The sequence below is a fragment of the Canis aureus genome, chromosome 3 (assembly GCF_053574225.1).
Source record: "Canis aureus isolate CA01 chromosome 3, VMU_Caureus_v.1.0, whole genome shotgun sequence".
In the NCBI taxonomy this organism is placed as follows: Eukaryota; Metazoa; Chordata; class Mammalia; order Carnivora; family Canidae; genus Canis; species Canis aureus.
The window spans coordinates 8,926,343-8,953,342 of NC_135613.1; the positions used below are offsets into that span (position 1 = coordinate 8,926,343).

The 27,000-nt window shown below is 35.4% G+C and overlaps 1 protein-coding gene across 10 annotated transcripts in view; it reads left to right on the forward strand.

The window, feature by feature from the left end:
• NFAT5 (nuclear factor of activated T cells 5) overlaps nucleotides 1-27,000 on the forward strand; it is a 121,950-nt gene that overhangs the window by 60,096 nt on the left and 34,854 nt on the right. For 4 of the 10 annotated variants that reach the window (XM_077888564.1, XM_077888566.1, XM_077888567.1 and 1 more), the window contains 4 exons: nucleotides 3,728-4,286; nucleotides 11,227-11,419; nucleotides 14,218-14,408; nucleotides 16,230-16,402. In XM_077888564.1, the coding sequence (XP_077744690.1) occupies nucleotides 3,728-4,286; nucleotides 11,227-11,419; nucleotides 14,218-14,408; nucleotides 16,230-16,402 (1,116 nt within the window). Of the gene's footprint in view, nucleotides 1-3,221; nucleotides 3,284-3,727; nucleotides 4,287-5,909; nucleotides 6,028-11,226; nucleotides 11,420-14,217; nucleotides 14,409-16,229; nucleotides 16,403-27,000 lie in introns of those variants that run through there. The other 6 variants (XM_077888576.1, XM_077888585.1, XM_077888572.1 and 3 more) reach the window with 5 other exon arrangements.

The following is a 27,000-nucleotide window of genomic DNA, read 5'->3' on the forward strand; positions in this document are numbered from 1 at the left end:
ATAAAGGTATGAAATAGAAATAACATTGCAACTATTCTGCTTAGTGAGAAGAAAATAAAAGCAGTTATTAGAACATTTTTATTTGGAGTTTGTGTACTTTTAATATGCAGCAATAAAATGTAATCTGTACATTCCTAATGGATAAAAGTGGGGACTTAAAACCAAAAAAGGGGGTTAGCATATTTTGTTCATAACAACTTAAAAATAAAAAAGAATATATAGATGAGGCAGGATTACATTAGCATTTTAGTTCTATAGAAAGTCATTTAAAGCTGTTTCTTGATATTAATGATATAGTCACTGAAAGGTTTTTGTAGATATTTTAAGTGCATTTATAATATTCCCAGTAATGTTCTTTATGCTTTTCTGGGATTGCTTGGGAATGAGAAATTTGTATTTAGAAATCAAAAATGTTTTTCATATAATTTAATGCATTTTTAATAAATAATGTTTTATTCTTAGTAAATTTATGGATTAATACACAAATAGATAATATGGCTTATATATATTTCAAGAAAGGAAGTTATTAGTATACTCTGTAGAAATAGCAAGTAGTTACCTCTAAACTCTTAAGGTACTTCTAAACCCTTCCCTGTATCAGATAATGCTATTATAGTCATACATATTTTAAGCACTTGGAGTAGTAAATCCTTTTTTTATACCTGACATGTTCATCATGGGCACATTGTTACATTTATTGGTCAATATAACTTTAATATAATTCAACATATATATCAAATATTGGCTTCCAATAAATCAGTTTAATAAAAAATTAAAATTTTTACTATATGCAAGGTACTGTATTAGATGTTGAGAGGGTCTAAGAAAGATCTAAAAAGGGGCCCATAGTTCTTCACCACCTCATTTGGCATTATTATTACACTTAGATGATGTCTTGCTAACCAGAATGTAACATCTTTATGCAAAGGATTTTATACACTATTATTGTCATTATCAACGTAAAAATAATATTGTTGTAAAGAGTTTTATAATTTAAAAAATTGTCTTATTATAGTCTTAAAATGAATAGAATCTTTTGTAATTTAGGCTCAAACTGAGATAGGCTTTAAAAAGTAATACTTTTTAATTAAAGGATGCTTACTGCTGTCTTCTGACAGAGTTTATGTTTTCAGTTTCATAGTTTTGTGCTAATGAACTTTTTTATTTAATAAGTATATCCAGGAAACTGCAGGTAAAATATAAAAATTGTATGTTAGGTGTCCAAGGAAAATGTATAGAATATTTTAATTTATGTAGGGTATGAGATCACAGTTTGGCATACCTGTCCCAGAACAGACATTTATGTATGATTATATCAATTGGGTTTTATAACATGATTACTTTGGTAAGATTTGCAAGATAAAATCATATATACCTGTAAGAGCAATACCAGGCTATGTCTTGCATATTAAATTCATAAATATCAAGTAACTTGCTTTTGAGTTCATGATCGCTTTCCACCAGTACTTTCCATCTGTCATGGACAGGGATCCCTGAGATGTTCATATTCTGCATTCTCATTTGCATGATATTTAGATTCAGAAAGAATGGGTGGGGGAAAGCCGCTTCATAGAAATACACATTCACACAGCATTCATGCTGCATGTTTTGTGTGTTCCACTGCAAATACTGCATGCTGCATACTTTTATTTCTCTGAAGATGAAGAACATAGGCTTATACACACACAAAAATTTAGTTTCATTTTGCCAATAGTTGGAACAGATGGAGGAATGTTATAAGTTTTCTATTTTTTAAAAATGATTTTTATAGTATTTAAAAAAAAAGAGGAAAAAACTTGTTATTTAAACCCAAAGTGGCTACAAATCAGCTCCTAAACTGTCACTGACATTAGCATCTAGATTTTGTAGTTTTTACAAATCTTTTAAAATATTTATTTACTAAGAAAACATTGCATTAATGCATGATACGAAATTGATAAATTTTTCTTTAAATTGGAATGCAGTTTAAAGTGACTGAATTTTCCAATTTCAGCTACTGCATTTGACAAGGACACAAAGTGGAAAATGGAACTGGTATCATCTTAATTGCTCTAGGTTCTTTGACTTATGATAGTTGGGGAAAATATTTCCACATGGCATTATGTAGATCACATCATTAATGGCTAATATAATTACTATGCTCTTCAGCTTTGACAGCAGTGATGAAAAATTATGGGTGAATTTAGCTCTTTTAATTGATTTAAGTGTTCTGGTATGTTTTTAATTTAAAAATAGATCTTTGGCACTTGGCTTTTGATTATCTGAACATTGACATTCTTACATTTCACTCTTTACATTAGAGTTGATAAGAATGTTGCAATTCCAATGACTGCACATTACATTTTTAAGTTTTATCCTACCACTTTAACACAGTGGCACACTTGGCTATAGATAAAAACTAATTTTAGATTTAAACATATCTTTTATCTCTGTCACATTACCAATTTTTAAGTTTGGTGTATGGGATTATGAGTCTCTCCATATCTTATACAAGATCAAATGGCATTTCTAAAATTTTAGAACTGACAACTTCCAACCTTAGCATTATTAGTGTGCCTCTGAGTTCGTGCTGTTTAATGGTTAAAGTAGTATTATTTTTCAACAAGCTGTTCTGCTGGTTGCCACATGTTTTGAAAGATACACTTAAATCTTTCTTGCTAGGTATAATAACTAAATGGCCTTATAAAAGACCTTTTTATAGAAACTAATTCTAGTGCTTCCCCAGCACTAGAATTTTTTATTCAACTCTTTTTTGTTAGACTTCAGTCAATAAAAGTTACTATTACTTATATTAAGAAATTCCCTTAAAATCAAGTAGGCTCATTAAAGAGAGAGGAGATAGATAGTGGTAACCAATTGCTGAGTGTGTAATCAAGTACTTTGTAAGAGAAATCCATCCAATAATCAGTCTTAACCCAGCTTTCATTCTGCCATAAAGGATGGATTTATTTACTCTAGAGATTATAGTTTTGAACTGCTATTTCTAACTTCTGGATACCCTCTGTGGTTAACTTCCTTATCTTCCACAGCCTAGCATATTCCAAATCGAACTTTATCACTTTTATTCTAGATTTTACAACAATCATAGTGACGGTACCAGTTCCATTTTGCCTCCAATTCAGTTGATTATATATTTTTTCTATTTATTTCTCATTTTATAATTGATATCTGGAATAATCAGCAGCTCTTTTCTCATTTATTTTCTCATATTTTTATTCCAGGATTTGCCTCTGAAGCAGGGAGTGTCTGCATTAAAAATGACCTGTAGTTCTCTGCTTCATAGGTTAGAAACTTATTTTAATATTTTGTGGCTAAGCACAGTCCCACTTTTCAAATTCTATAATGGATTATTTAATTGGCATTGAATGTGGACCACAAGCATATATTTCATATTGGGGTTTTATTATCTTAAATGATTAAAATTCAACAGAACATCCAGCTGAGGCAATAAAAGCTTTATTCTTGCTTTACAGCTTAAAACATTAAATTAGATTTTTAAAAATCTATCAATTATAACAAGTAAAATATTGCTGTTTGGGCATTTTTTAAAATTGCGTTTTTTAGGCCTTATATTGCTTGAAGCATTTATATTCTAAAACTTAACCAAATTCCAACTATTCATTTTGGGGAAAAACAATCAGTTCACGAATCACATTTTCAATGGGACTGCTAGCCAGCATAGGTGAAAACATGTATAGTGTATTTACTCTTAAATTGTACACCGCAGATGCTTCTTCAGCTCCCTCCTCTTCCTCCATGGGCGGTGCTTGCAGCTCCTTTACCACCTCTTCCAGCCCTACCATTTATTCTACCTCAGTCACCGACAGCAAGGCTATGCAAGTGGAGAGCTGCTCCTCAGCCTTGGGGGTAAGTAACAGAGGGGTAAGTGAAAAGCAGTTAACCAGTAACACAGTTCAGCAGCATCCATCAACACCGAAGAGGCACACAGTCTTGTACATCTCACCACCACCTGAGGACTTGCTGGATAACAGTCGGATGTCCTGCCAGGATGAGGGGTGTGGATTGGAATCAGAGCAGAGCTGCAGTATGTGGATGGAGGATTCCCCCTCCAACTTCAGTAACATGAGCACCAGTTCCTACAATGATAACACTGAGGTACCTCGTAAATCACGAAAACGAAATCCAAAGCAGAGGCCGGGGGTCAAACGACGAGATTGTGAAGAATCTAATATGGATATATTTGATGCCGACAGTGCCAAAGCACCTCACTATGTGCTTTCTCAGCTTACCACGGACAACAAAGGCAACTCAAAAGCAGGAAATGGGTTGGTATTCACATTTTTTAAAATTCTATCACCATTATGCAAAACAAAACAAAAAATAAATAAATCATTCCCCAGTTTTTGTAATTGCTCAGCTCAAGTGTGCATATAAAGCAAAGATACTGAATTTATCATAGAAATACATGAAAGTTCTAACTTAAAATTACCAAGTTTCACTAGAGAAAAACATATTATTAATAGATTTTAGCAATAGGTATTTTATTATGGGTATGATTCAGTAGTAGAAAATAATCTGTTTTGAAATGACTTTTAAATTACAAATGGATTTGTATTTTAAAAGGATTTAAAAATATTTTTACTCAGAGAAATAACTACAATGTAATGGCTATAGTTAACTCAAAACGTTCGAAAAGGGCTAGTTTGTGTTCTTTCATGTTGTCTCCCCATATAGATCAACCCATTTCCATTTCTATGAGGATTTTAGACTTTTTCTTTTTGCTTTTGATTGAAAACAAGAAAAAACTAAATTGACGGTTTGATTCTCATCATTTATTCATGTACTTTTTAAGCTTTTTCTTTGATACATTGTGCTGACATTAAAGAAGAATAAATATATCACTAATTTTTTTATCTGTGATTCTGGGTTAATGTATTGGAAGATGATAGAACACGACCATGGTACACATTTGAATTTTCATTCATCTCCACCAGTTCACAGCACTTACTGTAAACATATCTGTAAATAAATATATCTCCGTGGCTATAGGAGAGAATATTTATTGCTATAATACAGAATACTATGAATTATTTTTAATTTTGTAATTCCTTTAGTACTTTTATTATATTTAATTGCTTTTTAAATTAGATTTTTCTGTAGTGCATTCAACATAACTTGATAAAATGTAACTCATTGGATTTTGAGAGTTTTTTTTTTGGGTGGCAGATTATGGTCATTTAGTTGACCCAGAACCTCCTACAATTTCAGGTTGTTACAAAGGCTGTTGGAGAAGCTTTTGGTTGGTTTACTACTCGATGACATCATTCATTTCTTTTAAGTTAGAAATTTGGTTGAACATTCTAGAGAATATTTTTAATGTATATTAAGCTTGTTCTTAAATATTCTCCCCATATTACATTTTTAAAGTAATATCTACCATTTAGGCATAATTATTCTATACTGTTTTTCTTTTCTTCTCTCAATTAGAACTCCTTTGGGGTGATGTAGTTAAATAAAAATACACATTTAAATGTTTTTTTTTTTTTCTTTTTAGAAAGTCCAGATTAGGAAATTATCTTTAAAAAAAAAAAACAAAACAGTAAGATACACCCTTTCGTAAATTCTTGCTATTAGCAAAGTCAATTCTAGAACATATTTGTAGAAGTAGTACCTAGAGAATAATGCTCTGAAACATGATAGCACTGATTTAAAAGACTTGTGTATATAAGTATGTGTTTATTTGGGCTTCAATGCAAAAAAAATTTTTTTAAGTTCCGGAAGAGAGATTTTCATTTTTATACTGAAATAAATGTTAAAGGTCCAAATGAAGAACAAATAAAATTTTGACATAGGATTAGTCAACACATATGATTTGCAGTTCCTATTAAAGAGATATCTTGACCTACATCTTTTCTGCTTCTGCTTTTGTATGATAGATATATCTTAGAAATGATTTGAGGTTACCCAGGGAAAGTATAATAACATTTGTCAAGACAAAAATCTCTCATGAAATAATTCATGGAACAGAAACTCATCAAGCAGCAGAAGAAATGTCCAGCTTCTTAGGTAATGGAAAAATATTTGACACTAGCAAATAGAAATGATGGAAGAAGTTTTAATTTTGAATTTATAGAAACTATATCGAGGAGAGGATAAAATCTCGTAAATATTTAGAAAAATAGGCTTTTCAAAGCAGTTAATTAAGAAGATCTCAAGCCAAAGTGCTATATTCTTCAACAAGAAAGGTATTAGAAACATGAAAGAAGGGCACTTATGTGGCTCAGTGGGTTAAGCGTCTGTCTTCAGGTCATGATCCTAAGGTCTTGGGATCAAACTCCATGTTGGGCTCCCTGTTCAGTGGGGAGCCTGCTTCTCCCTCTCCCTCTGCCTGCTGCTCCCTCTGCTTGTACTTTCTCTGTCTCTCAAATAAATAAAATCTTTTTAAATAGAAAGAAATTTAGAAATCTTTTGAGAGAGAGGATATATATAGTCTTAGATCTATTAGGTCATAAATTTATAATTTACAAATGCTAAATTATAGGAAATATACTCTCAAATATGTTGCATATTGATCTTCAAGATGGAAATAGCATTTTTGTATAATTAAATGTTATATAAAAGAGCTTATTAAGAAAACAAAATCATTTGAAAAGGAACTACTCAGTCCTGGGATGCCTGGGTGGCTCAGCGGTTAAGTGTCTGTCTTCCGCTCAGGGCGTGATCCTGGAGTCCTGGCAGCGAGTCCCACATCGGGCTCCCTGCATGGAGCCTGCTTCCCCCTCTGCCTGTGTCTCTGCCTCTCTCTGTGTGTGTCTCTCATGAATAAATAAATGAAATCTTTAAAAGAAAAAAAACAACTACTCAGTGTTTAAACATTTCTCACCATGTCATTTTTAAATTCAACTAAATGTTCTGAGAATCAGTAGCCCTAAATCTCTTCTAGATATTCCTTGAAATTAAGATATGATGTCATCTGATATGAAACCTTTTTTAGGCATTTTGTTGTGAAAATTATTTTTTGTGACATAGACAACCAGAAGGATATTTAACTCCTGGGTGGCTCAGTGGTTGAGTGTCTGCCTTTGGCTCAGGTCATGATCCCGGGGTCCTGGGATTGAGTCCCACATCAGGCTCCCCAGAGGAGCCTGCTTCTCCCTCTGCCTATGTCTCTACCTCTCTCTCTGTGTCTCTCATGAATAAGTAAAGATCTTTAAAAAACAACAACAAAAAGACTTCTGAATAGAGTATGCTAAAACAGTGGATTTACCTTTTAGATGTCATTTAAAAGTAAAATCCCATACAGTTAACTGCTATTCTCTTGTTTGTTCTTAAGCCATCATGCCTTGAAAAATTAGTAATTTCATTGACTACTTTTCTAAAATTAGTTGACATTTTCTTTGTTTTATGTGTTTTACGTGTCTAAAGATCTAAATATATATGTATAGATGTTTACATTTAAGCCTTAGAGAATAAAGATAGTTCTGGGGCTTATAAAAGTATCATTTCAGAAGTTGTTTAGTTACATTGAACTATTCTTCTTTAAGAATGTGTATACTTGTCAACTCACTCAGCAGTCTTCGTCCTGAATGAGATATCTTGTTTTACTGAAAATAGTGTTCATCTGTTTATCCTCATAAATATTAGCTTGGCTAGCATAAGTGAATACAAAAACTGTATCTTGCCAAATTCATTGATATATGCTAAACTTTCCTTATATTTCAAACTGTTGCCTTTTCTATTATAAAATTAATAGATACTAATTACAAACATTTGGAAAAATGCAGAAAAATAGAGGAAAATAAATAATCCATAATCTAGTCACTCAGTACAAGTACTGTTAGCATTTTGTTGAATTTTCTTTTCAATGAATATTTGGGGGGAGGTGTTTTTACATAGTTTCTGTGAAGTGAATATTTTTGTTTTGATTTTAAAATAAGTTACAAATGATAAAATTGTAGGTTTTCATAAGTAAGAGCAAATTTTTGGAGAGCACGTTGTATTGAAAGGAGATGTTTGAATTTCTACCCAGAATGATGAAAGGGAAAATAGGATTTATTGCCTGTTGTTCCAGTTTCAACTCTTTGATTCATAGAATTTATTCTTCTAGGGCCTTTTAAATGACTTAAACAGGTAATCGTTGACTTACGTATGTCAAACTTACATGAATGGCATTCCTTGGCCAGATAGGATCCAGTCTTTCTCATCTTACTGTTATAGGTGTTCTTTTTTTCGTCTCTTTCCTTTCTTTGTTCCTTTCTCTTTTCTATTTGCCTTCAAATAATGACTAATTTCTCAGCACCTGTGGTTTCAGGAATTGTGCTAGGTTTTGGGAATATGAAGATGTAGGGCACATCGTTAGGTCTCAGAACTCCCCCACTTACCTTGTCAGTCTTACTGCATTCCTTGGCATTCCTTCATTTCTCCATTCTTCTGTCCCTTTCCTAGCCATGAGGTTCATCCTAGTCCCTGGTTCCATTGAGCATATAGCATTTCCTCGTTTTGTTTTGGTAATAGAGACAACAACTTGGTTAGAGATGGAGGGTTAAACAGTAGGGCCAGATTTAAGGCTTCTTAGCCACCATTGCTCTTCTTTTTTTTTTTTTTTTTTAAATTTATTTTTTATTGGTGTTCAATTTACTAACATACAGAATAACCCCCAGTGCCCGTCACCCATTCACTCCCACCCCCCGCCCTTCTCCCCTTCCACCACCCCTAGTTCGTTTCCCAGAGTTAGCAGTCTTTACGTTCTGTCTCCCTTTCTGATATTTCCCACACATTTCTTCTCCCTTCCCTTATATTCCCTTTCACTATTATTTATATTCCCCAAATGAATGAGAACATATAATGTTTGTCCTTCACCGACTGACTGACTTCACTCAGCATAATACCCTCCAGTTCCATCCACGTTGAAGCAAATGGTGGGTATTTGTCATTTCTAATAGCTGAGTAATATTCCATTGTATACATAAACCACATCTTCTTTATCCATTCATCTTTCGTTGGACACCGAGGCTCCTTCCACAGTTTGGCTATCGTGGCCATTGCTGCTATAAACATCGGGGTGCAGGTGTCCCGGCGTTTCATTGCATTTGTATCTTTGGGGTAAATCCCCAACAGTGCAATTGCTGGGTCGTAGGGCAGGTATATTTTTAACTGTTTGAGGAACCTCCACACAGTTTTCCAGAGTGGCTGCACCAGTTCACATTCCCACCAACAGTGTAAGAGGGTTCCCTTTTCTCCGCATGCTCTCCAACATTTGTTGTTTCCTGCCTTGTTAATTTTCCCCATTCTCACTGGTGTGAGGTGGTATCTCATTGTGGTTTTGATTTGTATTTCCCTGATGGCAAGTGATGCAGAGCATTTTCTCATGTGCGTGTTGGCCATGTCTATGTCTTCCTCTGTGAGATTTCTGTTCATGTCTTTTGCCCATTTCATGATTGGATTGTTTGTTTCTTTGGTGTTGAGTCACCATTGCTCTTCTTTGTTTGAAGTCATAATGTTCCTCCTGGGACCTGTTTGCTTTTGGAGTTTTTTGTCCATAGTCCTCTACTGTCTCCTATATTTTCAGTGTGAGTTCTACAAAAAGCATTATAGGGCATGACTTTTATTTATTGTATTTTTATGATTTAATCTATTCATTTAAGGGGGGGAAGGGGAGGGGGAGAAGGAGAGAATCTCAGGCAGATTCCCCACTGAGCCCAGAACCCAGCGCAGAGCTCAGTCTCATGACCCTGAGATCATAACCTGAGCCAAAAACCAAGAGCCCAGTGCTTAACCAACTAAGCTACCCAGGAGCACCTGACTCTTTTCTAAAACGTACTGGATGGCTCAGTTGATTACCTGCTTTTAGCTCAGGTCATGATCCCGGGGTCCTGGGATCGAACTGTGCATCAGGCTCCCCACTCCCAGGTCAGCGGGGAGTCTGCTTCTCCCTCTCTCTCTGTCCCTCCCCCTGCTTATGTTCTCTCTCACTCACGGTCTCAAATGAACAAAAATCTTTTAAAAAATTTATGTGCGTGGATAATTTTATTTTATTTTTTAATTTTTATTTATTTATGATAGTCACAGAGAGAGAGAGAGAGAGAGAGAGAGAGAGAGAGAGAGGTAGAGACATAGGCTGAGGGAGAAGCAGGCTCCATGCACCAGGAGCCCAACGTGGGATTCGATCCCGGGTCTCCAGGATCGTGCCCTGGGCCAAAGGCAGGCGCCAAACCGCTGTGCCACCCAGGGATCCCTGTGCGTGGATAATTTTAAATCTGTTAAAACTAGTAGTATTGTTTTATATTTATTTTATCACATATTTGCAGTGCTTCAGGTTAAATATGTTGGCCTAAAGTCCTAACGACCATTTGAAATATTTTTCTTTGGACGCTCCACATAGCAAATGCGTGATAAACATTAGAAACGCAATGTTTTTTATTAAAGATTTTATTTATTCATAAAAGACGAGAGAGAGGCAGAGACATAGGCACAGGGAGAAGCTGGCTCCATACAGGGAGCCCAACATGGGATTCGATCCTGGGACTCCGGGATCACACCGTGGGCCAAAGGCAGACGCTCAACCACTGAGCCACCCAGGTGCCCCTAGAAATACAATTTTAAAAAATAGATTGCCTGTGTGTAAAGCCCAGATTATAAAGATTTTATATGCTAAGGATTTTAGTTACTTAATCACAAATAAAAATACAATGAAAAATTACACTTCTAAGAAAGATTATTTAGAATAAATCTAAACTTCCAATAAAAATTGGGGCACTGATTTTTATTACTTTTTCAAAAAAATTATACTGAGAAAGATATCCAAAAGAATATGTATGCCTCTTGTACTTTAGATGTTTTATTAAGGTCTTTTGCTTGTTTCTTTTTGCTACCCCCACTTTTCTTTTGCTTTGGAAGTCTGATTAGAAAATGACAGTAATTAATCTTGTAGCCTTAAAATTTGTTTTGACTACAGTACATTGTGAAAGGTTATAATGACATCAGCTATTCTCTTACCTGTTATTCCTGGCTTACTACATTCAGTCTGTCCTCCCTTCTTTCTACCACTCGTATGCATTTTTTATTTTTGCATTGTATAGTTAAGTTTTATTATGGAATTTTAAGAGATACTTTACTTATGAAATGTATCTTCCCTTAGGCTGTAAATTGTCAATAAGATAATCATTGGTTTTTAATGTTACTGCCTATTGTTTCTTCATCTTAGATGACTTTTGTAGAAAAAAACCTTTTTTGATACTTTTTCCATGTTGTGCTTTGACTTTCCAGAACATTGGAAAACCAAAAAGGAAGTGGAGTAAAGAAGAGCCCTATGTTGTGTGGACAGTATCCTGTTAAAAGTGAGGGAAAGGAACTGAAGATAGTTGTACAGCCTGAAACCCAGCACCGAGCTCGGTACCTGACTGAGGGTAGCCGTGGCTCAGTAAAGGACAGGACACAACAAGGCTTTCCTACAGTAAAGGTACTGATTTTATTTAGCAATATACAAAGAATTTTCTCCAGTTTTGTTTTTAACGAGCAAAAGCTGCCTACAATAGAATGATAGAATTACTAGCTATATATAGTAGAAATTAAGGCAAAAGTCTAACTGAAGCCTATATTGTTACTTTGATATCATTTAAATTTTAGCTTAGATGAAAGAGGAAGTGAGAGAGTATTCTGATAAATATCTGGAAACCATGAATTATGTTCCCCTTATATTTGACATTGGTATCAACCTGATACTTAATTCTTCCCAAATTTAATATTTAAGAAGAAATTTTAAAGTGAATTCAAGGGATGCCTGGGTGGCTCAGCAGTTGAACATCTGCCTTGGCTCAGATCGTGATCCTGGAGTCTCAGGATTGAATCCCACATCGGCTCCCTGCATGGAGCCTGCTTCTCCCTCTGCCTGTGTCTCTGCCTCTCTCTCTGTGTGTCTCTCATGAATAAATAAACAAAACCATAAAAAAAAAAATAAAATGAATTCAAAAAATATTGTAGAAATTATTATGAACTTGGAAAATAAGATTTTTGAGATGGCTAAAGGAATCACAACTATTCATCTCAGAAAAGAATTGGTTGATAAATAGTTTAAGTCTTCACTTTAAGAAATAGGATATCAACTGAAACTTCATTTTTTCAGAATTTAGAAGGAAAAAGGGGGCTTAAATTTCAGCATCTGGGAAACTTTGTTAGAAAGAATATTTCTCTTTGAAGACAAACCAAAAAAGAGTGGATGGGAGATGTTTAGTAAGTGTTCCTACCCCTTATAAAACATTAAACATGATGACTTTTGGCTAGTCTGTGGTAAATTCTTGTAAAATACAGTTTATGGGGATCCCTGGGTGGCGCAGCGGTTTGGCGCCTGCCTTTGGCCCAAGGCGCGATCCTGGAGACCCGGGATCGAATCCCACGTCGGGCTCCCGGTGCATGGAGCCTGCTTCTCCCTCTGCCTATGTCTCTGCCTCTCTCTCTCTCTCTCTCTCTGTGACTATCATAAAAAAAAAAATACAGTTTATGAAAATGTGTTAGTTGAACAGTATTCAGTTGGACTGCCTTTCATTTTAAATTTTAATGAAATAATGGTAGAATCTTAGGATCAGGAAACCTATCCATGGCTATTTCTAAGGTTGGGTTAATAGCCTCGTGTACAACATCATTCCTATCCCTCTGCTACTTACCATACCAGTTCATCTTCAATCCCCCAAATTCAGGACAAATAATAGGTAAATAAGAAATTTCAGTTGTGCTTTTTGTAAATATTTGTCTAACCAGATGGATTGATAGTTTGGGCAATATTTTTAACCCAGTTCTGACTTTAAGTTATGCTTTGTTTAAGTACTCTCTGGTCAGAAATATTATTAGATTAATTGCCTGTGATAGGGAGTGAATTGACAGATCTCAGAAGTTTATTTATTCATTCATTCAACAAGTATGCATCCCTTTATGTGCCAGACACTGTTCCAAATACTGCTAATAGTTTGGGTAGATTGGTTATTTGTCTGCTTATTTCCCTCATTTTTTTTTTAAGATTTTATTTATTTATTAGAGAGAGAGAGAGAGAGAGAGAGAGGCAGAGGGAGAAGCAGGCTCCATGCAGGGAGCCTGACGCAGAACTCGATCCCAGGTCTTCAGGATCATGCCCTGGGCTGAAGGTGGCACTAAATCACTAAGCCACCGGGGCTGCCCCTGCTTCCCTCATTTTGATATCTTTTCACAGAGATACAGCTATACTGGGTTAGTATTAGAAAAGATTAGATTAGCTGTACTGGTTAGTATTTAGAAAAGATGTATGAATTTTTTAATGCACTTTGGTGTACATTGTACAAGTTATTTTGTGATTTCAGGCATTTTATATTAGAAGCTTCAGTGTTTAACTGTAAACCTGAACAAAAATCTGCATTGGAATTGTTTATTCCCAAATGCTGTTTTAAATATTTATTTATTCTTCAGCATACAAATTAAAATTTATGAAGGCTTGTTAGAGACCTGTTAGGACCCACAGATCCTGGGTTGAACTAACAGTTTTTCAGACCATTATGTTTTGGTCCAGTATTTCATGATGTTATGTATGCGTATACTCCATTTCCCTATTATTTAAACAGTTGCACTTCAAACACTTTTCTATTTAAATAGCTTTAAAAGAGAAAAATTCAGTATATGTACTCTTTTGATGATGATGCTAGCGATGCCACTAACACAGTTTAGTGAATTTTCCACCAGTGGTGGTGGTATATTTTGAGAAACCTGCATGCTTTGGCAGTCTATAAATTTATAAATACCTAAAGGACTGTGTATTCATTTGCATCTGGTTGTACAAGTTAATTATAAATGATAATTTATCATTAAACATAAATTTTAATCAAAGTATGATTATTACAGAATTAAAACTTATGATTTCCTGCAGAAACTTAGCCAACTCCTTTTTTTTTTTTTTTTTTAATTTATTTATGATAGTCACAGAGAGAGAGAGAGAGAGGGAGAGACACAGGCAGAGGGAGAAGCAGGCTCCATGCACCGGGAGCCCGACGTGGGATTCGATCCCGGGTCTCCAGGATGGCGCCCTGGGCCAAAGGCAGGCGCCAAACCGCTGCGCCACCCAGAGATCCCCCAATTCTCCTTTTTTAAGAAAATAATGTACTTTTATTCTTCTTAAGGATTTAAATTATTTATTGTTGTCTAGTTATAAATATAGAACTTGGTCTTAAGTGTTTGATTTGACAATTAGATTATTTGAAAGGCTAATTAGTGTTTATATTCCATGTTATCTCATTCCAGCTGGAAGGCCATAATGAGCCAGTAGTGTTGCAGGTGTTTGTGGGCAATGACTCTGGTCGAGTGAAACCACATGGATTTTATCAGGCCTGTAGGGTAACTGGGCGAAATACAACTCCCTGTAAAGAAGTGGACATTGAAGGCACTACCGTTATAGAAGTTGGTCTTGATCCAAGCAACAACATGACACTGGCGTAAGTACTTAGGAAACAGTTTTTCAGTATATATTACACCTTTACAGTGGCATCAAAAAAATTTTAGTTTCTAATGTAAAAAAGGAAGATTTTGAGTATTTTATTAAAATATTTTAAACATTACAAGTACAAAAATAGATTATTACAGAATGGTAATGGGTTAAAATGAACTCTTTTTGCCCTTTGCATTGGAATTCCCGTGATGAAAGGCAAGGAAATAAAAGCCAGGTGGAATGCTAGCTTTTTTGAAAATAATATGGACTTACTTGGGTTAATAAAAGTAACATTAAAAAATAAAAATGACAGACGATTAGATTTGCTTTCCTAAATTGTGCTCATAGTGTTTATATTAGAAACTCTTTGACAGAGACCATTCATGGTACCTTGACCCATCTTGATGTGAAAAAGCATATTGCTGTTCTAAATTCACCTTCTGTTTTTATTTTCCTTTTTTAAAAAGGAATGTTCTGGGGCTTTTTCATCTTATGGATTTTCATTGCCTAAAACCTATTGGAAGTGTTAATGATTTAAATTAAAAACTTTTTCCCCTTAAGGCTTTTATTAAGGTCCTTTAATCCTAAAGTTGAACCATAACAACAGCAAATATATTGAAAAGGGGTAAACTTATGTTGTAATTATTTGTATTGGATAGCTAAGACATTTCTCTATTTTCAATTCCCTTTTGAAAGCCATTTTGAATAGGTTAGTAAGAGGTTAATTAGAAAGGGAAATTTTGAAGAATATTTAATAAAGGCTTATTTTTTAACTTTTGAAAATTATAAAAATAAGTGTATATAGAGGAAGAAAGGAAAATTTATTTATTACAAAAATAGTGCTTATTCATTATAAGTTGAAAATACAGAAAAATAAAAAACAAAAAGAAAAATGAATAATAATAAAAAGCTAAAAACATACCAAACGCCAACGTCCCAGAAATAACCACTATTTTGATATGTGTCTTTCCATCCTTTTTTTTTTTTTTTTTTGGATAACATTGAAATAATACTGTACCCACTGTTTTGTAACCTTACTTTCACTTACCATCAGCATTTTCCATATAGTAAGTATTACTTTAAAAGCATATAATTTAATGGCTGTATAGTGTTCTGTTCTTTTTTTTTTTTTTTTTTTTTTTTTTTGTTCTGTTCTTTTTGGGGATAGTTGCTAGTTTTGTTTGCTTGTTTTTAGGTAAAATTCTTTCCCTCTATTTTAATATCTGAATTAGCTGCAGAGAGGATACATTTATTTTTTTTAAATGGCTGTTGGGGTGCCTGACTAGCTCTTGATCTCAGGGTCGTGAATTTGAGCCCCACATTCTGTGTAGAGCATACTTTAAAAAAAAATAAAATTTAAAAACGGCGGAAGTATTTCTTGTAAACCATTACTTGTGTTCAGGTTTTGAAATAGTGATTTTACTTTACTATTTTTTCCATTAGCATTATAAATGAAAAGTTGACAAGATTAAGAATTATGAATATTCAGAATTCACCCTTCTGTACTTTTTAAATTTGGAAACTTATGATTGTATTACATATTCAAAAAACTAATAATTAGCAATTTTTTTTAAAGAAACTTATTTTGGGGGGCACCTGGGTGGCTCAGTCAGTTAAACATCTGACTCTTGATTTCAGCTCAGGTCATGATCTCAGGGTTGTGAGATTGAGCCCCTGTCAGGCTACCCACTGGGTGTAGAACCTGCTTAAGATTCTCTCTTCCTCTGTTGTTCCCCCTCTTAAAAAAAAAAAAAAAATTATTTGGTTAAGAATATTGTACTATTTATACAACAGAAAATATCAGTTAATGTCTTTTTTTCTGTGCTAGGGTGGACTGTGTAGGAATATTGAAATTGAGGAATGCTGATGTTGAAGCCAGAATAGGAATTGCTGGTTCCAAGAAAAAAAGCACTCGTGCCAGATTGGTTTTTAGAGTTAACATCACAAGGAAAGATGGCTCCACTTTGACACTGCAAACACCCTCTTCTCCGATTTTATGTAGTAAGTAAGAAAATATATATTGATTTTTTTCATTTTCTGTTAATTTTCAGACATCTCTAAATTTGTGATCATGCAAAACTTGAAACATGTTATTATTTTTAAAGATTTTATTTATTTATTTATTTATTTATGAGAGACACACAGAGAGGTGGGGGGGGGCAGAGAAGCAGGCTCCATGCAGGGAGCCTGATGTGTGACTCGATCTCGGGACTCCCTGGGGTGAAGGCAGGTGCTAAACCACTGAGCCACCCAGGGATCCCAAAACTTGAAACATTTTAAAAGCTATAGTCAGATTTTTTAGTCTAAAGGTGGATAAATAAAATTCTAAAGGTGGTAACATTTTGTAGTTCCCTATTATCATCCTGAACTGATTTTAAAAGTAATTTGAGGTGACGCCTGGCTGGCTCAGTCACTAGAGCATGCGACTCTTGATCTCAGAGTTGTAATTTCAAACCCCCCAAATTAGGTGTGTAGCCTAGTTTAAAATTTTTTTTTTATTAAAAAAAATGTACTTTAGGACAGCCTGGGTGGCTCAGCAGTTTAGCGCCGCCTTCAGCCCAGGGCATGATCCTGGAGACCCAGGATTGAGTCCTACATCGGGCTCCCTGCCTGGGGCCTGCTTCTCCCTCTGCCTGTGTCTCTACCTTTCTCTCTGTGTGTCTCTCATTAATAAATAAATAAAATCTTTAAAAAAATGTACTTTAGGGGCAACTGGGTGGCCCTTGGTTAAGCTTCCAACTTGGTATCAGCTCAGGTCTTGATTTCAGGTTCATGAGTCAAAGTCCTGCCATTGGGCTCCATGCTGGGCATGGAGCCTTCTTAAAGAAAAGAAAAAGTACCCTGAATGATTTATGAAGTAAATTGGAAAGCCAAAGAATTGATAAGTTGCTTTAATCCCAAGTCTGTTTTCTATTAGAATGTAAGAAATACTAAGATAAGCAGAACTTTGAGAATATATAGCAGTCGGAGTTCTGATTACAAATTATAGCATTAAATTATAGTGTTGGGAAGTGAGAAATGAAATTCTTATTTTGCTAATCTTGGCATGGAAAGTAAATGAATGACGTGTGTGTGTGTGTGTGTGTTTGTGTGTTTAGATTCAATCATATATTCTAGTTTCCCTATAAGGAATATTATTACAAATAATAAATAGGAAAAATTTTCCCTTAAGTATCACTTCAGAAAATTTTCATTGGGGGAACCCCGGGTGGCTTAGTGGTTTAGTCTCGCCTTCAACCCAGGGCACGATCCTGGAGTCCTGGGATGGGGTCCCACATGGGGCTCCCTGCATGGAGCCTGCTTCTCTCTCTGCCTGTGTCTCTGTCTCTCTCTCTCTCTCTCTGTGTCTCTCATGAATAAATAAATAAAATATATTTTAAAAAAAGAAAATTTTCATTGATTGTAATTTTCTTGGGCATTGTGTTTTTATAATTTATACCTGAATTCAGAAGAGCAGAAGAGACTCAGATCCATCCATTCAGTTGACTCTCCTTTGGGTTGTTTTGGATATTACAACCACTACTCCTAGGACAGTTACAAAACCTTTGTTAATGTATTTTAGTTTTGTCGAATTGTTTTATCCTTTGTAATTCTTATTTTTCCCTTTCTTTTAATTCATCTCAGAAATGACTATATAACCGTACTTTAAGCATCAAACACCGAATTTTTTTTAAGTACTAATGTATCTTTCTCATCTCAAGAGAGTTCAGTTGGGGGATCCCTGGGTGGCGCAGCTGTTTGGTGCCTGTCTGGTGCCTGTCTTTGGCCCAGGGCGCGATCCTGGAGGCCCAGGGCGCAATCCTGGACACCCAGGATCGAATCCCACGTCGGGCTCCCTGCATGGAGCCTGCTTCTCGCTCTGCCTGTGTCTTTGCCTCTCTCTCTCTCTCTCTGTGACTATCATGAATAAATAAAATCTTTAAAAAAAAAATTCTTTAAAAAAAAAAAGAGTTCAGTTGGATTTCTCTATTTTTCATTATTATGACAAATTTCTGTTGATACTGGTATTTCCTTGGGCCATTTCCGTGTGATGTACAGTTATAAATAGACTGCTTTTACAGATCGTAGATTCCATTTCCATTCTGTTGCATTTAGATAGGCACAAAATAAATAATCTGTAGATGGTTTATTGAATTCTAAAGCTTTTTTTTCCTTTTTTTAAGATTTTACTTATTTATTCATGAGAGACACCGAGAGAGGCAGAGACAGAGGTGGAGGGAGAAACCGACTCCCCTAAGGGAGCCCATTGAGGAACTCTATTCTCGGACCCCGGATCATGCCCTGAGCTAAAGGCAGATGCTCAGCCACTGAGCCACCCAAACGTCCCTAAAGCTTTTCTAATTGGGGTGCTCCAATTCTGGATTTACTATAATTCACAATATGTCCCAGCTTGAATCTTACTAGGATGAATTTCCAATTTTAGTGGTATATTTGCACTTCTTTTTTAAAGTGATCTAATACTTTGAGCATGACTGTAGCCACTCTCTGAAGCCCAGAGCCAGGAGATGGCTAGATAATTCAGATTATACTGCTTCAGCAGAAACCGAGAAATCGTTGCCAACTTTAATTATTTGTTCTTTCGTTAGTGTGTTATTCATTTCTTCATTTTATTTTTCATTAAGGTATTATTGAAGTATAAATATAACTGGCTAAAGATTGTAGAAAATACAAAAGAACTAGAAAACATAATTTTCTGAACTATTTCACCTGCAATTATTATCATTTCTTAATTATCACTATTAATGATAATATTGTCCACAAGGCAAAGAAGTATATCTCTCTGGGAGGTGATGTGTGGGGTGGATTTAATGGCCCTAAGAAGCAGCACCACACAGTGGAAAGGATATACACCAGTGATAAAAGTTAGCATGTTTTGAGCTCTGACTATATGCTGGGGATTTTGTTAAACACTTTATAAGCATTGTATCATTCAGTCCTCTCTGTTACCAGATATGGATTTCATTCTACAGTTGATGAAACTGATATTTAAAGAGATTAAATAACTCCCTCAAGGTCACATAGCTAGTAAATCTTAAGACCAGGATTTAGAGCCTTTGCTTTTAACCACTATGCTACATTGCCGTTATAATCAATTAAAATTGCAGTGCTGATGCCAAGTTTAAAAAATTCATTTCATCCTAGCCATCGCCTCTGGATGGTTACAGAAAGAGATTATGTTAGTGAACTGTTTCCTCTACCTAGGAGGTTTATATTATGTAATTTAGACTTCTTATGAATTAAGAAAAGAGATCTGAGTTCATATTGCGGGATTTTACTTGAATTACCTATATTGTCCCTTCCTTTTTTTTTTGTAGAAGTCATTTATTACGGAGGTATTGGATATTTTTTTATTCCTTTAGTTGACTATTTGTCACTTTCTTTTTGCTTAGAGAGACTAGATTAGATAAACATGAGCAGTACTTTTTTTGAAAGAAAGGAGTACCTAAAAGGATATAGTCTTGCCATTTGTGACAACATAGATGAATCTACAGGGTATTATGCTGAGTTAAAAAAGTCAGAGAAAGTACCATATGATTTCACTTACATGTAGCATCTAAAAACAAAACGTGAATAAACAAAAAGAATAAGACCTATAAATACAGAGAACAAATTGATGTGGTAGCCAGGTGGCTGGGGGATGAGCAAGATGGATAAAAGGGAGTGGAAGATCCAGGATTTCAGTTACAGAATGAAATCAAATAAAAGATACAGCATAGGGGAATATAGTCAGTAGTGTTATAATAGTGTTGCATGATGACAGATAGTAGCTATACTCATGGTGAGCATAGCATAAGGTAAAGAGTTGTTAAATCATTATATTGTACACAAACTAATGTAACATTGAGTATATGTCAATTAATATTTAAATTAAAAAATCACTTGCAAGAAGAACATACTTTTAATTTGCTATAAACATACTATCACGTATGTTTACGTGATAGTTTTCATATTTATTAATGTTCACTGAATTTCATGCAAACGGTTTTTTTTTCTTAAACTATATAACTAGCTTAAAGTATTTCTAATAGTAATTTCTATGAATATCAATTAGAGCTAATCTTAGGGCAAGAGTCTAAGCCTCCTTTTTCTTTTTAATTTTTTTTTTATTTATGATAGTCACACACAGAGAGAGAGAGAGAGAGAGAGAGAGGCAGAGACACAGGCAGAGGGAGAAGCAGGCTCCATGCACCGGGAGCCCGACGTGGGATTCGATCCCGGGTCTCCAGGATTGCGCCATGGGCCAAAGGCAGGCGCCAAACCGCTGCGCCACCCAGGGATCATCTCTAAGCCTCCTTTTTAAAAATTTTTTTAAGTATTTCTACCCCCAACTTGGGGCTTGAAGTTACGACCTGAAATCAAGAGTCTCATGCTCTTCTAACAGAGCCAGACAGATACCCCTTAGCCTCCTGATCTGTACATTCCTAATGGTTCAGTGACTTGTTTTTTTTTTGAAGACCTATCATCTTATGTAATGAATGTCATCATTCTGTGTTCAGAATATAATTTTACTTGATCTTCATGGGTTTTCTTTCTTTTTTTTTTTTTTTAAGATTTTATTAATTTATTCATGAGAGACACACAGAGAGAGGCAGAGACATAGGCAGAGGGAGGAGAAGCAGGCTCCATGCAGGGAGCCTCATCCGTGACTCAATCCCAGGATCTGGGATCACGCCCTGAGCCAAAGGCACATGCTCAACCACTGAGCCACCCAGGTGTCCCAAGTTTTCATTAAATATGTTGCCCAGCAGTGTGTAGATTGGTCAGTCTTTTTTAACTGACAACAAAATGAAATATTTTAAATTTTTTTATTACTTTTTAATTATTTTTATTAAAATAATAGATATACAGGAAAAGGTATTAACTTCAATATTACTTTTTATAGTATTTTTTTATCCTTGTTATACTGTATGGTTTATAAAGCACTTTCATGTATGCTGAGGTCTTACTTAGAAAGTTAATAAATACGTGTTTCCCTTGTATTTAGAATTAGACACATAGGAGTTAGAGAAATTGAGATGATAATACTAACTTGACTTACTAATAAAACTGTTTGCAAAAGGACTTTTTCATTGCATGGTAGGATATATCTATCAACCCAGCGAGAGCAACCTTCCACAATTGGAGGCCTCTTATCAACTGGCACAGACCATCTAAAATGTATGTTTTATGCATGTAGGCAGTTGCAGAAGAGGTAGGCAAGAAGACTAGGCTAACCATGCCCAAGTGCTGGTTCCCACTTCTCTGTAGTTAAAAAATTCCTCCTCTCTAGTATTAATCTTTTTTTTTTTTTAAGATTTTATGTATTTATTTGTGAGTGAGAGAGAGAGAGAGAGAGAGAGAGAGAGGCAGAGACACAGGCAGAGGGAAAAGCAGGCCCCATGCAGGGAGCCTGATGTGGGACTCGATCCCAGGTCTCCAGGATCATGCCCTGGGCTGAAGGCGACACTAAACTGCTGAGCCACCCGAGCTGCCCTCTGGTATTAATCTAATGGAGTTTCCTATTAATAGTAGTACTATGTTATCCCATTTGATCTTGACAAAATTCTGTGTTATTAATAAAATAGAAGTGATTAGTTTCACTTTTTATGTAATAGGGACAAAACTGTTCAGTGTAGGAAATGGTAGGTAAGAGATAATCTGATGTTTTTGTAGTTGGTTGTTTTGGGCTGATACCTACTATAGAATATAGGAAAGATTTTATTTATTTGATTTTTTTTTTAGAAGTATGTTTTTTTTTTTTTTAAGATTTATTTATTTTATTCAGAGAGAGAGACTGAGACACAGGCAGAGGCAGAAGCAGGCTCCATGCAGGGAGCCCGACATGGGACTCGATCCCAGGTCTCCAGGGTATGGCTGAATGGTATTCCAGGCTGCAGGCGGCGCCAAACCGCTGCGCCACTGGGGCTGCCCAGAAAGATTTTATTTTAATCAACCGTAACGTAATAGTGGATATACTTCTTAAATTGTATAGATTATTTTTTTTTTATTTTTTTTTTATTTATTGATAGTCACACACAGAGAGAGAGAGAGGCAGAGACATAGGCAGAGGGAGAAGCAGGCTCCATGCACCGGGAGCCTGACGTGGGATTCGATCCCAGGTCTCCAGGATCCCGCCCTGGGCCAAAGGCAGGCGCTAAACCACTGCGCCACCCAGGGATCCCTTAAATTGTATAGATTATAATTAGGGTATTGGCATATGGCATTTATATCTTAAATTTACATACAATTTAGGTTCATGCTTTCTGTCCCAGAGTAGACAGTTTCTTTTTTCTTTTATAATGGCTTACTGAGATATAATTTACATGCCATGCAGTTAAGCCTTTTATTTATTTATTTATTTTTTTAAAGAAAATTTTTTTTATTTATTCATGAGAAACAGAGAGACAGAAGACAGGCAGAGGGAAAAGCAGGCTCCATGCAGGGAGCCTGACACGGAACTCGATCCTGGGTCTCCAGGATCAGGCCCCGGGCTGAAGGCGGCACTAAACCACTGAGCCACGCAGGCTGCCCACAGTTAAGCCTTTTAATGTGTACAGTTTAATCATATTCACAAAGTTGTATGACCATCACCATTACCTAATTTTAGAACTTTTTAAAAAGATTTTTATTTATTTATTTATTTATTTATTTATTTATTTAACAGAGAAAGAAGGAGAGAGAGTATAAGCAGGGGGAGCGGCAGGCAGAGGGAGAGGGAGAAGTAGGTTCCCCACTGAGCAAAGTACCCAATGCAGGGCCTGATTCTAGGACTCCAGGCTCTTGACCGGAGTCAAAGGCAGATGGTTAGCTGACTGAGCCACCCAGGCACCCTTTTAGAACATTTTTATCACCACCAAAAAGAAACCTCCTATACTTCTTAGGAGTCACTCACATTCCCCTGTTACCCTAGACCCTGGAAACCACTCTTCTACATTCTGTCTCTATGGATTCACTTATTCTGAACATTTCATATAAATGGGATCATCCAGTATGTGGCCTTTTTATCTGGTTTCTTTCTCTTAGCATGTTTTCAAGGTTCATTGATAATGTAGCACATACCAGGTACTTCATTCCTTTTTATGGCTGAATGGTATTCCATTATTGGATATACCACAATTTGTCTATCCATTCATCCACTCATGGGCATAGGGGTTGTTACCAACTTTTGGTTATGAATAACGCTTCTGTGAACATATATGTACAGGTTTTTGTGTGGGTATGTAGTTTCATTTCTCTTGAGTATATACCTTGGAGTAGGTAGAATTCCTGGATCATATAGTAGACAGTTTCTTGTTTAACATTTCTTTGAAATCCATTTATGACTCACAGGATACGGTTTAAAAAAAAAATTTCTCTGTACTGCTACTCCCTGTTTTAACATTTTTCTGAAAATATCAAAAGGAACTGAACTCCCTGAATTTTATCATCATTTTATCTCTGTTCCCCAGTAATTTTGACTAATTTTTCTTTTTTTAAGATTTTATTTATTCATGAGAGACACGGAGAGAGAGGCAGAGACACAAGCAGAGGGAGAAGCAGGCTCCTCACAGAGAGCCCAATGTGGGACTCAGTCCTGGACCCTGGGATCACGCCCTGAGTCAAAGTTGTTCTTATTGGGGTTACAATTTACTCCATAGAAACAGTACTGTATTCTAACAAAATACTGCCTTATTTCCATTCAGTCAGTCATTTTATTCAATATAAATGTGTTGCTTCTCAACCTTGGCTGTTAGAGTCTTCTGTGGTGCATTTAAAATTAAAAACAAACAAACAAACAAACACTTATTTAAATCAGAATCTCCAAAGGTTTGGGGAAAACTTCATAGCTAATTAAAGGGATAGTTAAAACATACCCAATTCTGGAAATAAAGATGTGATAGCTTAAGGAACTTACTCTAGCAGGCTAGAGAAAAAAAAAAACAGATAAGTAAGTTTCCTATTATAAAATGATATAAAGACTATAGCAGATGTGTGAATAGGGTACAGGAGAAACATTAGAAAAAAAGAACATCTTGTTTTGGAGATGGTAAAACTTGTGCTGTGTGTTGAAGGACAAATAGAAGCAAACCAGGCAGAACAGGGTTTAGATGAAGGTCATTGTAGGCAAAGGTAAGGGTGTATAAATACACTCAATGAAAGCATATGCTTCTTTCAAGGGAATTAAAAAGAGGTTGAGGGGTGCCTGGGTAGCTTAGTTAGTTAAGTGTCCAACTCTTGATTTCAGCTCAGGTTATGATTTCAGGGTCGTGAGATTGAGCCCCTAGTCAGGCTTGGCGCTGGGCATGAAGCCTACTTAAGATTCTTTCTCTGCCTTAAAAAAAAAAAAAAAAAAGAAAAGAAAGAAAGAAAGAAAGAAAGAAGAAAGAAAGAAAGAAAGAAAGAAAGAAAGAAAGAAAGAAAGAAAGAAAGAAAGAAAGAAAGAAAGAAAGAAAAAGATACTATGAAGGAAGTGGTAAGATTTGAAGCTACTAGAGCCTGGCAAGATCTGTTTTATAGAGACATGTGTGTTGAGCTAAATAATTTGAATTTTAACCTGACTACTTTAGGGAGCCTGAGGGTTGCACTTAGCCTTTGGAGTAGGGATATGAGGGAAAAGGAAAAGTAAACATATAAATAAGACACAGTGAAGCAAAGGGCCTCCAAAGTCTTTTTATTTAAAAAATTAATAATAAGAATGTTTCATTACAGGTTCCTGGTTTATGTTTATTTCCATGAATATAACCTTTTTGACATGTTTGAGCAATTGGAATAGAGAGAGAGGTGAAAAGGAAATAGGTTAGTAAGAAGGGTTAGAATTGGAATGGGAGATAAAAGGAAACAGGAAGATGAGAGGAGGTAAAAGAGGAAGAGGGGCCAAAAGGGTGATAGAGGTAGAAGGGAGGAGAGGAAACAGACACTTGATCTTCGAGCTAGAGACACTCCATGGAAAGAAGGCCTATTGCCAGTATTTATGTGCTTTGTGACATTGAAAAAAGAAGTCCTGCTTTTACTTGTTTAACAATGACTACTGGACCTATTCTCTGTTTTTGTTTGTTTTTAAGGGGATGAAAGAATTATTCCCTTTTATATTGTTTATATTATTTGGTGATACTATAGCAAATTAAAAATAGCAATTTTCATATTTTTTAGTATCTACCCTTCTATGCTAATTTTTAAAAATATAGCAAAATTAATTTTAGCTTTCTTCACCATAACGTGTATTGGATTAAATCGGACTGAATTTAACAAGTTTCTAACTCTGTTATTTCTGTGTATCCCACAACTTTAGGAAAAGGATCGTAACATTGAGTAAACTTTCCTTCTCTTCACAGACATTTTTAAAAAGCTTACTAATTCTTTTGGCACAATGAAATATTTGCTCTGTTATTTTTCAGTATTCAGACATTCATTAATTTTTTTCAGCTTTATTTTTGAAGCTAGTATTTGAAAAGCATCTAGAAGCACATTGTTTTTATAATACCAGAAAAGTGGCTGCTTTTTTTGTGTTACAATTTTTTAAGCAATGTGATCACTTTCAAGAGCTGGCTTACTAATTACTTAAAGATAAAAATAAAATAGTTAATGCTTATAGTGACTTTAGTTCTGTTTGGTATGGTGTCTAGCTCTTCGGTAACCATTAAACTTTTTAATAGAAAAGACCTTTTAAGATCAAAAGTTAAAAGTTAAATTATCTTGAACAGTAATAGACTAGTTCTTTGTATAAGTAAATACAAATATATAGAAGATATATACACAGTGTACCTTTCAGAAGGGCCTCATTTGGCCATTATATACCCTTAATACATAAAAGGAAAAAAATGAGATAGGAAAAAAATAAGTTTTGATAAGCATCAGTGAAGTGGAATTTCCACATAGTATTTGAAAATGGGGAGAAAGGTTATATACATACTTTCCATTCATTTGAATATAATATATTCATATAAATTTTCACCTCTTATTGTTTTCTAATCAAAATAATATTTCCTGGGGTACATGGGTGGCTCAGACCTTGGAGAATAATGACTCTTGATTCAAGGTTGTGTGTTCAAGGCCCATGTTGTGTATAGAGATTACTTAAAAATAAAAAAATCTTTAAAAAATTTACTGTTTTTCTTGAATGTCCTTTAATTTTTTTTTTAAAGATTTTATTTATTTATTCATGAGAGACAGAGAGAGAGGCAGAGGGAGAAGCAGGCCCCATGCAGGGAGCCTGATGTGGGACTCAGTCCTGGGACTCCAGGATCACACCCTGAGCCAAAGGCAGACGCTCAACCACTGAGCCACCCAGGCATCCCATTGAATGTCCTTTTAAAACAAATATCTAGTTCCAGTCAGTGTTACTCTAAAAAGCTATAAATTAGTTAAGTTAATTCTTCATGGGGATCCCTGGGTGGTTCAGAGGTTTAGTGCCTGCCTTTGGCCCAGGGAGTGATCCTGGAGTCCCAGGACTGAGTCCCGCGTTGGGCTCCCTGCATGGGGCCAGCTTCTCCCTCTACCTGTGTCTCTGCCTCTCCTTCTCTCTGTGTCTCTCATGAATAAATAAATAAAATCTTAAAAAAAAAAAAAGTTAATTCTTCATTTAAAAAGGGCATATAGGGGATGCCTGGGTGGCTCAGTGGCATGATCCCGGAATCCTGGGA